Source organism: Rhinopithecus bieti, unplaced genomic scaffold (genome assembly GCF_001698545.2).
Source record: "Rhinopithecus bieti isolate Rb0 unplaced genomic scaffold, ASM169854v2 scaffold_8307, whole genome shotgun sequence".
Lineage (NCBI taxonomy): Eukaryota > Metazoa > Chordata > Mammalia > Primates > Cercopithecidae > Rhinopithecus > Rhinopithecus bieti.
In genome coordinates this window covers 1,673,768-1,686,240 of record NW_016806443.1, presented here as the reverse complement: position 1 = coordinate 1,686,240, position 12,473 = coordinate 1,673,768, and the positions used below count along the sequence as shown (strand labels likewise).

At 32.3% G+C, this 12,473-nt stretch overlaps 1 protein-coding gene across 1 annotated transcript in view; it reads right to left on the bottom strand.

Moving 5' to 3' along the window:
* Nucleotides 1-12,473, bottom strand: part of CTNNA3 (catenin alpha 3) — a 1,693,405-nt gene that overhangs the window by 10,064 nt on the left and 1,670,868 nt on the right. Inside the window, exon 16 of the mRNA XM_017876520.1 lies at nt 12,336-12,441. Coding sequence (XP_017732009.1) covers nt 12,336-12,441 — 106 coding nt within the window. The remainder of the gene's footprint in view (nt 1-12,335; nt 12,442-12,473) is intronic.

Here is a 12,473-nt window from a genome sequence, read left to right as displayed (position 1 = left end):
AACAGAGACTCCTCCAAGGCCATAGTAGAAGAGCCTACAATTCTATTAAGGAAAGAATGAGTCAAATGAGTAGAAAGTGTGAAAATGATCTTTTGAAGTTCAAAGTTGCTTGACCTAAATTTGTCTTTCATTTTCAGAACTAATGAGAATATCTTGGTTATAACAGTAGCAGCCAGTTTTATAACCAAAGTAGAACAAAATACTATGTGGTAAATTCGTATAGTATAAAAGTTATTAAAGCCTTCTTTCCCATTGACATCAGAAAGCCTTTCTGAGTTAGTTCTGAGCCTTTACTCACTTAGAAGCAGAATCTGGAGAATGCCTCATTCCTAATTTAAGAGTGTTCTACTATTTTTCAAATCTCCTTTGGGCCATTTTTATGTATTCAGGTCTTTTCCCCATTTTTTAATCAGGTTACTTGGATTTTTTTGCTATTGAGTTCTGCATATTTCTTACACATTTTCTATATTAATTCCTTATCAGATCTATGGTTTGCAAATATTTTCTTTCAAACCATAGGTTGCCTTTTAATTTTGTTGATTATTACATTGTATATTTTAAGTCCTTAAATATGTATATTTTTTTAAAAAAGTACATTTAAAAACATTGAACAATGCTTTTCCCACCTTTTAAATTTTATGTGAAAGTGACAGAAAAACTTTGGGCTCTAGGTTTGTAGAACATTCTTGCCCTTGACTATTGTTTCACTAAAAAAATTTGCTTTGAAATAACTTTTAAAAGAATACTATTAGGGACTTTTAGGCTAAAGTGGTACACTACTAGCACACTTTGGTTATTATTTCCCAGTTAACTTAGATAGGAGATGTTGACCAGAACATCTACTTAGCTCTTTAATGCATGACTTTTTTAAATCTAAGTTTTATAATCACGGGGACTCACTACATGTAAGCAGATGGCATTTCAGCCTATGTGGTTTTCTCACTTTAAGCCAGTTTTCACTTTTCTAGCATGAGGCTTGAAACCAATATGGAATACATCATTTAGTAATGAGGAAAAAATATTAAAAAAAATTCATTACCTTTTAATTTAAATTTCAGGGGTGAATTAGCAAAATGAACACTTTTGAAGACTTTTATTTCATAATCTTAGTATTTTTTGCCCATATTGGAGCCTAAACTTTAAGAAATTCAAAATGACTTTTGCGACCAGGTGCGGTGGCTCACGTCTATAATCCCAGCACTTTGGGAGGCCAAAGTGGGCAGATGACCTGAGATCAGGAGTTCGAGACCAGCCTGGTCAACATGGTGAAACCTCGTCTCTACTCAAAATACAAAATATTAGCTGAGCATGGTGTCTCGTGCCTGTAGTCCCAGCTACTTGGGTGGCTGAGACACAAGAATCACTTGAACCTGGAAGGTGGAGGTTGCCGTGAACTGCATTGCACCACTGCACTCCAGCCTGAGTGACAGAGAGACTCCATTTAAAATAAATAAATAAATACATAAATAAATACATAAATAAATAAAATGAATTGTGCAATTACAGACAATAGCCTAAATTGTGCTAAGCTGGAAAAGTTTGTTAATGAAAAGTACTAGGTGTCACTGTGAATTTCAAAAATAGGAATTTAAAGCAATCAGTGCTAGCAAAAGCACTTGGTGCTCATGACATTTCCCATCCCACAGAGCTCATTTCTTCACCTGTAATGCAGTCCAGAGGTTGCCTTGTTTCGTCTTGCTCAGGCTCACAGATGATCAATAATCCCATCTTTTCGCCTACTGTTAATACCTTTTTTTCCTGATTCCTGACTCTATCTAGTCCCTCAAAGGAAAATCCTGCTTCAAATCCCATCTCTCCTTTTTTGTTTATGAATATGCCTACTAAAATGTTTCAGTGCAGATTCTTCCTTTCCTTATCAGGCTAAGAACTGTTTTCAGCTCCTCCAGTCCTCAGAATTTTATTTCATTGAGATCACTAATTGACTTATAATTACCGCATTCGTTATATATGTTGCAGTTCTTCCCTTATATCACCTCTCTGGAGCTTTTAGATCTTTGTTACTGATTCTCATAAATGTTAATTTTCACGAATGTTTCCTCCTAGATTTTCTCCTAGTTTATACCAACTTTCGCAGCCTCCTTTGTAAGCATTTTTTGTTCTTATTTTGCCTGCACCTGTTTTTGTTCTCATCTTTTATTCCTGAGCATTTTTTTTGTTTTTTTACTTTCATCCTCTTTTTGGACAACAGTAGACAGTGCTCTGGTTTCATCTGTCACTTACACAACACAAACTACAAAATTCTATCATCCAGCTCCGTCAGACAATCCATATAACTACTGCATTTGTCCATCTCATTTCAGCATCTCATCAACATTTCACACTCAACACATTTATCTCTCAGCTGTTTCACTCATTATCTTGCCTACTCACCTATTCACCTATTTTTCTCTTTGTATTAACTATCTCACTGAAGAATGCCTTGTTCCTCTTTTCCATCTCCTAAATCTGGTCAGCCATTAATTTGTGCTTATTCTACACCTAGAAACCTCAATATATTTTGAGTATTTTTTTCTTTGCTATGCTTATGAGAGCTGCTATTTAGCAAACTCGGGTTTCTGACACACAGAACAGAGAAGGTACCCATAGAAGTATGATTAAAAATACACTGGAACTCTGCTATAATGTCAGTGGTAGAGGATAACATTGCCTCATATGGTATGTTCAAGACTGGACATGTTGATTTATGAGAGTTATATTTGGGAAACTATGATGCATGATGTATCTCAATGAATAAAGGTTGTTTTTACCAGAAATTATATATGCTGTTAAAAGCTTATCATATTTTGTCCATATTTTGGCTGAAATTGTCTTGAGTTTAAGAATTGTTTCAAATTCATTTTTATTTTCAACTTGGTTTGCTCATATAGCCATTGAGAAAGTGACATATACTTTGAACACAATACAAATTAAAAACAAGATGCTTTCCATATTCAACAAAGCTCCTTTACTTTAGTAGATGTAAAATTATGACTCAAATTACCTTTCAGCTTTATGTTACTCCCATGAGAGATTCTCAGAAGAAAGGAGTGTCCTACGTAATAGATCATAACTCAAAAGTGTCACCCTCTCTCTGATGCCTGAAATTTGTCATTCAAAGAATTATTTCGATTGAAACAAGCTCATAAAATTGCATTATCCTGTAAATAAAATAAGGATATGGAAAAGATGGTGGAAAGGTAAACTCAGACAAATTCGGGTTATTTGGAATTTTTGGTTAAAGATAGCCAGCCAACTACAAGAAGAAACTTTGCTCATCCTTCCTCTTCTCCATTTATATAAAATTGCTCCTTCCACCTAGACTTTAGAACACTTTATTCTTTTGTTACATAGTTTTGTAACTATTCATGAAGTGAACCTGAATAGATAATCACCCTAGGAGCATTTAAAACACTGTTTCAGTTAAAAAAAAAAAAAAAAACCAACCACTTGATAAAGGGGAAAATAGTAAAGCAGCATCTCTTAGAACAGGAGATTCACTATTACCTGAAAGATGCAAACAGATCAAACATTTCAGTATACATTTAGTCATTTAGTCTTGCTTAATTCTTGAGAACTTTCTGTGCATTTATTTTTATAAAGTAGGAGTTCATTAATCTGGAGAACTAATCTAGGCATCAACATTTCTGCCAGAGAAGAAAATAAATAACAAAGATCTGAGCAGAACAAAATGGAATTGAAACCAATAAACAAACAAAATACAAAAAATAAATGGAATAAAAAGCTGGTTCTTTGAAAAGATAGATAAAATCGATAGACCAATGGTGAGATTAACCAAGAAAAGAAGAGAGAAGATCCAAATAAATTAAATTAGAAACAAAATGGGAGATATTACTACTGATACCACAGAAATACAAAAGATTATTCAAGGCTACTATGAACACCTTTACATGCATAAACTAGAAAACCTAGAAGGGATGAATAAATTCCTGGAAATATACAACCCTCTTAGATTAAACCAGTAAGACATAGGAACTCTGAACAGATCAAAAATAAGCAGTGAGATAGAAACGGTAATTTAAAAATTGCCAACAACAAAAAAGTCCAGGACCAGACAAATTCACAGCTGAATTCTATCAGACATTCAAAGAAGAATTGGTACCAATCCTACTGACATTATTCCACAAGATAGAGAAAGAGGAGATCCTCCCTAAATCATTTTATGAAGCCAGTATAACCCTAATACCAAAACCAGGCAAGGACATAAAAAAAAAAAAAAAAAAAAAAAAAAAAAAAAAAAAAAAAAAAAGAAAGAAAGAAAACTATAGACAAATATCCCTAATGAACATAGATGCAAAATCGTCAATAAAATGCTAACTAAATCTAACAGCAATATAATATATTATATTATATAATATATAAAATAAGCCGCCAATGATCACGGTGGGTTTTTCATACCAGGGATGAAGGGATTATTCACGATCTGCAAGTCAGTAAATGTGACACACCATATAAAAAATTTTTTTAAATTACATGATCATCTCAATAGACACAAAAAAAGCATTTGACAAAATCCAGCATCCCTTTATGATTAAAGCCCTCAGCAAAATCAGCATAGAAATGACACACCTTAAAGTAAAAGCCATCTATGACAAACCCACAGCCAATATTATACTGAATGGGGAAAAGTTGAAAGCATTCCACCTGATAACCGGGACAAGACAAGGATGCCCACTTTCACTACTTCTCTTCAACAGGACTCTGGAAGTCCTAGCCACAGCAATCAGACAAGAAAAAGAAATCAGGGGCATCCAAATTGGTAAAGAGGAAGTCAAACTGTTGCTGTTTGCTGATGATATGACCATATACCTAGAAAACCCTAAAGACTCCTCCAAAAATCTCCTAGAACTGGTAAATTAATTCAGCAAAGATTCAGGATAAAAAAATTAACGTATTCAAATCAGTGGCTCTGCTATACACCAATAGTGACCAAGCTGAGAATTAAATCAAGAAGTCAACCGTTTTTACAATATCTGTAAAAAATAAAAATAAAATACTTAGGAATATACTTAACCAAGGAGGCGAAATACCTCTACAAGGAAAACCACAAAACACTGCTGAAAGAAATCATAGATGGCAGAAACAAATGGAAACACTCCCATGTTCATGGATGGGTAGAATCAATATTGTAAAAATGGTAAAAATGATCATACTGCCAAAAGCAATCTGCAAATTCAATGCAATTCCCATCAAAATGCCACCATCATTCTTTACAGAGTTAGGAAAAACAATCCTAAGATTCATACAGAACCAAAAAAGAGCCCGTATAGCCAAAGCAAAAAGAACAAATCTGGAGGCATCACATTACTTAACTTCAAACTATACTATAAGGCCATAGTCACCAAAACAGCATAGTACGGGTATAAAAATAGGTACACAGACCAATGGAACAGAATAGAGAACCCAGAAATAAAGCCAAATGCTTACAGCCAAATGATCTTTGAAAAAGTAAACAAAATATAAAGTGAGGAAAGGTCACCCCATTCAACAAATGGTGCTGGGATAATTGGCTAGTCACATTTAGAAGAATAAAACTGGGTTCTCATCTCTCACCCCATAAAAAAAAAAAACTCAAGATGAATCAAAGACTTAAATCTAAGACCTAAACCCATAAAAATTCTAGAAGATAATATCTGAAAAACCCTTCTAGACACTGGTTTCAGCAAAGACTCCATGACCAAGAACCCAACAGCAAATGCAACAAAAACAAGGATAAATAGATAGTACTTAATTAAAATGAAAAGCTTCTGCACAGAAAAAGAAATAATCAGCAGAGTTAATAGAAAACTCACAGAGTTGGAGAAAGATGATCACAATCTATACATCTGACAAAGGACTGATATTCAGAATCTCCAAATAACTCAAACAAATCAGCAAGAAAAAAACAATCTCATCAAAAAAGTGGGCTAAGGACATGAATAGACAGTTCTCAAAAAAAAAAAAAAAAAGATATACAAATGGCCAACAAGCACAGGAAAAAAATGCTCAACTCACTAATTATCAGGGAAATGCAAATCAAAACCACAATGAGATACTACCTTACTCTTGCAAGAATGGCCATAATCAGAAAAAAAAAAAAAAAAAAAAAAAAGGTGTTGGCATGGATGCAGTGAAAAGGAAACAATTTTACACTGTTATTGGGAATGCAAACTAGTACAATCAGTATGGAAAATAGTGTGGAGATCCCTTAAAGAACTGAAAGTAGAATTACTATGTGATCCAGCAACCCCACTACTAGGTATCTACTCAGAGGGAAAAAAGGCATTATACAAAAAAGATACTTGCACACACATGTTTACAGCAGCACAATTTGCAATTGTATAAATATAGAATCAGCCCAAATGCCGATCAATCAATGAGTGGATAAAGAAAATGTGAGATATATATATACACACACACATACATACACACCATGTGTATATATATGTGTATGTATGTATATGTATACACACACACACACACACACGCACACACCATGGGATACTACTCCACTATAAAAAGGAATGAATTAATGGCATTTGCAGTAACCAGGATGGAACTGGAGACCATTATTCTAAGGGAAGTAACTCAGAAATGGAAAACTAAACATCGTATGCTCTCACTTATAATGAGAGGCTAAGCTATGAGGACGCAAACACATAAGAATGATACAATGGACTTTGGGGGCTCAGGGAAAAGGGCTGAGCGGGGGTGAGGGATAAAAGACTACACATTGGGTATAATGTACACTGCTTGGTGATGGGTGCACCAAAATCTCAGAAATCACCGCTAAAGAACTTATTCATGTAACCAAACACCATCTGTTTCCCAAAAACCTCTTGAAAAAAAAGGTAAAAAAATCTCTGCTGGAAATAAATTCCGGATAGGTAATAGCCTTAAAATACACATATTGTCACAAGGCATATCTAGGAATTATATCCTTTGGAGTTGTGTAATCATGATATAATGAATGCTCCAGAAGCTTCTCAGTAGTATAGTTTCATTGAAATATTTTTTTTTTTACCTCTTATAATATAAACATGACACAACTCAAATAAGGCCAGCCTCCAAGAATATTTTGTAAAATATTAACATAAATTATACTTGTAGGTTGTTTTGTTCATAATGGAGTGCATTTTGTGTGATTTGGTTTATACTTCTTCACTTTGGTTTTTTAAAATCATCTTTTCTTGAACTACAACTACCTGTCAATGTATTTAACACCAAAAGTTCATTTCAATTGTGTTCGGTTACAATTAGGTGTGAATGTCTACTTATTAGCCTTGGTATCTTTGCTTTGGCAAAATTACAAGGAGGAAGTAATTAGGCTCCTTAAATATCACCCAGTGTTCAGAAAGTCTAATACTGTTCTGTCCTGGTGCAAAACACTTGTAGCAGATGCTAATTTTATTTTGGCTCCTATTGTCTCCTTCCGATCTAGGTTATACTGCTTCTATAACTATTTAAAATCTTTCTGTGCATTATCCCTACCTTATGAGGTATTACTTTGTCTAATTTAGAATATCTGCTAATATGATTAATTACAATGTAGAGTACAGAAATAGAAAAAAATAGGTACTGAAAGCCTGAAATCTTGGATTCGTATTTTTCTTCTCCAACTTATTCTGTTTAATTCATAAGCAAAATTTTTAAGAATTATTATAGCTATTCTTAAAACAATCTTGTTTTATACAAGGATACTGTCTAAAGGAGACAAAATTTGTGCTAAAATTCTACAAGACTTAAATATGTCCTAGATGGCATACTTAAGCTACCACCATTTTGAGACAATTCTAAAGCCTAAAAAATGTTGGATGATTGGGAAAAATAAACTTAAGCGGAAGGTTTTAGTTCTTCTCTTTCTAACTAGCTAATGCCAGTGCCAGAGTAGTGAATTGAGGGTGGCACACACACAATAAATATGCTCGTAAGGAAGCAATAGAGGAAGGAAAAGTGAAAATAAAATAAAATAAAAGGCCAAGCAAGCAGAACGAGAAGCATCAGCTAATCTAATTCTGCTTCATTCTTTCTACATATGAACTTTAACTCTGAAACTTTACAGAATGTAACTAAATTGGTCTAATAATGTATGTAATAGATGATATATATAAACATACATTTAAATAATTTAAATATATAGATATAATTTCAAATTTAATGTTAGTTGGAATGGAAATTAGTGTTTGACCTTCTGACACACCAGCAAAAATTAAAACTAGAATGTATTATTTTTGAACTATTAAATTGATCAAAAGAGAAAGCAACCAATGTTCCAGCAGATTTTTTTCATAATATACATAGACATTGGAAATCAAGTTGCTTACATTACTCAATTGCATTTCATAATCAATTTCAGATATTATTTTCTGCCTAAAATTTCTTAATCTATCAAATAATAATGTCAGAAGCACATTCATAGACAACCTCCCTAGATGGTCACTGTAATAACTGAGTCAGTTTCTTCATTCTCAATTTTGATTGCTTAGAACTATATTTCTTCAGAACAAAAGTAATTAATTTGAAACTATTTTATGTATGAAATGGAAAAGGCCAAAAAGAGTCATCTATAATTCTTTATTAGTCAGTGACTACTTCTCTAAGCTTCTTTTAAAATGTCAAAACTGTACAGAAGTAAGATGATACTTTTGCTTTCTCCCATACCATTTGAATAATGCTAAAAACAATGACATAGTTTGATAAAGCCATGTTATAAAAGTACCTAGTTCAAGGCAACTAGATCCAATTAAAGAAGATTGTCAATATAAGGAAAAAAAACCTTCAACATGACACAATTATGTCAACTTGGAAAACTGGTTGTTTCAAAGTAAACAGGAAAAAATGGTAGGAAGCATTCAGTATTTAAAAAGTTACTAATACATGTAAATATGTTTAATGTACTATGGTTTCACTTCTTTCACTAAGATTTAGTGTCTCTCATAAAAGTGAACGCAATAAAATTCTAAAATAAAGAAAACTATGGGCATATATAGGCTTCAGTCACATAATCAAACCCGGAAATTTTGACTTATATTAGGATAGAGTTTGTTTTTGCCGTAAATACTAAATGCTCAAAAAACAGGATTAATAAAATGTTATAATATAGTAACATGGAAAGACATATGTTCTTTAATATTAGGAATGTTATTAGTTTATTATAATTAGTCTTTGTTTCTTATTCCTTATATCCACAAATACAATATTGAATAGGAGAGAGTGCTTCATTTTCCAAGAAAGAGAGTATAAGCATACTGAACAATAGTAATCATTATAAAAGAAGCCCAAAACCTTTCCCTCTGACTATATAAGCAAGAAATAATAAGAAATAGTTGTAAAAAATCCCCATTTTTTTCCAAAAGGGAAATAAATATGTACTATGAAGTTGAACACAATATAAAAGCCACAAAATTATATTATACCCCAGTCTGAAATACTAATTGAATATCTCAACACATTAATGAAAGCAACAGATTTTTCAACTAAAGTGTAAAATAATTTTAAGGATGTAGCAGCTGCTTAGAAATACTGAAATAAACATGAGAAATCTAAAAAAAGGAAACCAAAATGTTTATAAACACCAGTCTCTATATTAATTATGCACTTTATGCATTTTATATCTTTAGTATTATCTTTAGTATTCTACTAAATAGCATTTTTCTTTGAATTTTAAATATTATATTAGAATATATTGTCAACCCAGAAAACCTACCATTATAACATTTTAATATGTATTGATTTTGAAGAGCAAAATAAGCAAAAAAATTGACAGCCTTTCCTATAAGATCTGAAACAAGACAAGGTTACCCACTGTCACCATTTTCATTCAACATAGAACTGAACGGCCTAGCTAGAACCATTAGCTAAGAGAAAGAAATATAGAATATCCAAATTGGAAAGGAGGAAGTCAAATTGTCCTAGTTTGTAGATGACATGATCTTATATTAAGAAAAGCCTAAAGGCTCTACCAAACAAACAAACAAAAAAATCTCTTAGATTTGATAAATTCAATAAAGTGGAAGGATATCAAATCAACATGCAAAAATCAACAGCATTTTACACACAAATAGTGAACAATCTAAAAAAGAAATCAGGCAAGCAATCCTATTTCTGATAGCTACAAAAATCAAAACACCTAGAAATCAATATAACTAAGGAGGTGAAAAATCCCTACTATAAAACTATAAAATACTGATAAAAGAAATAGGAGACAAAAAAGATATCCTCTGTTCATGTATTGAAATAATTAATATTGTTAAAATGTCCATACTGCCCAGAACAATATACAGATTCAGTGTAACCCCTAGAAAAATACCAATGACATTTTTTACATAGATAGAATAAAAACATTCTAAAATTTACATAGAACCACAAAAGACACTGAATAGCCAAAGCAATCCTGAGAAAAAGAGAAAAGCTGGAAACATCATACTACCTGGTTTCAAAATATATTACAAAGATATAGTAACTAAAACTGCATGATACTAGCATAAAAAGACCCACACATAGACCACTGGAACAGAATGGAGAACCCAAAAATAAATTCATATATTTATAGCCAACTGATTTTGAACAAGTGTCAAGAACACACACTGACAAAAGGACAGTCAATAACCGGTAGTGGGAAATTTGGATATCTATTGCAGAAAAATGAAACTAGACCCCTACCTTTCACCATATAGAAAAATAAAATCAAAGTAAAGGCCTAGCATAAAATCCAAAACTATAAAGCTAGTAGAAGAAAACACAGGGCTTCAGAACACTGATTTTGGCAAAGATTTGATGACCAAAACCTCAAAAGCACAGGCAACAAAAGTAAAAATAAACACATGGGAGTATATCAAACTAAAAAGATTTTGCACAGCAAAGAAAACAATTAACAGAGTGACAAGACAACCTATAGAATGATAGAAGATATTTTCAAACTATTTGACAAGGGACTAAAATACAGAATACATAAGACAAATCAACAGAAGAATAAAACAAATTTAAAAATGGACAAATGATCTGAGTAGTCATCTCTCAAAAGAAGACATACAAATGGCCAACAGTTATATGAAAAATGTTCCACATCATTAATCAACAGGGAAATGCAAATCAAAACCACAATAAGATATTATCTTATCCCAGTTAAAATCGCTATAATTGAAAGAACAAAAAATAAATTCTGTCAAGAATGTAGAGAAAGGGGGACTCTTATACCCTGTTGGTGGAAATGTAAATTAGTACAGCCATTATGGAAAATAGGAGTTTTCTTTAAAAACGACCACTACTAATAATAAACTAATAATAGAACTACCATATGATCCAGCAATTCATTACTGGGTATTTATTAAAAGAAAAGGAAGTCAATATGTTGGAGAGATAGCTGCACTCCTATGCTTACTGCAGCACTGCTCACAATCCAACTGTCAATCAGTTAGTTAGAATCAATCTAATTGTTCACCAATGAATGAATGGATAAACAAAATGTGGTATACAAACACAATGGAATATTCAGCCACAAAGAAGAATGAAATCCTGTCATTTGTGGCAACATGACCAAGACTGGAGGACATTATGTTAAGTGAAATAAGTCAGGTTCGGAAAGACAAGTACCACATGTTCTCATATGTGAGAGTTTTCAAAGTTGATCTCATAGAATTAATGAATAGAATAATGGTTATTGGGGCAGAGAAGAGTAGTGGAGAGGGGAAGATAAAAATAAGTTGATTAAAGGTACAAAAATACAGTTACATAGAAGGAATAAATTCTAGTCTTCTATAACATAGTAGGCTGACTATAGTTAATAATTTATTGTGTATTTTAAAATAGCTATATGAGAAGATTTGGAATGTTTTCAAAACAAAGAAATGATAGATGTTTGAGGAATAGTATATGCCCATTCCCTAATTTGATCAATACACAGTGTACACATGTATAGAAATGTATGTACTCTACAAATGCAATTATTATATGTCATTTAAAAATTAAATATAATGAAAATAAATGTTAAAAATACATAACCAAAGAAGAAGGAAATATAATGTATCAACAACAACAAAACTCGGTTTTGTAATTACAATTGATTGCAATTAATTGAGCATATTTGATGCTGAAGAACTGATACTAGAAATAATTTGAGTATATTTTAAGCTAAAAAAAAAAAAATCTGCCCTAAGAAATAATTAAGCTTCCTTATAATCGCCCATTACCTAGTGTATTAATACTGCTATTGAAAATTCAATTATAATTTAGAAAAAATGGTTGAATAGAGTACAAATTTAACTTTGCCCAAATCAATGTTCTAATGGCAAAGAGCAGTTAGCATGAACTTTTACCATGTCCATTTGTAAGTAACTCACCTGATTAGCAATCTGCCGAGCAAGGACATCCATCCTTGATCCTGATTCTGATATCATTTTCGCTGCATAGATCACATCGGTTGTATGCTTTAGTGGTCCTTTGCCTCTGGGGGGGGGGAAAAAAAGAAATATATATAT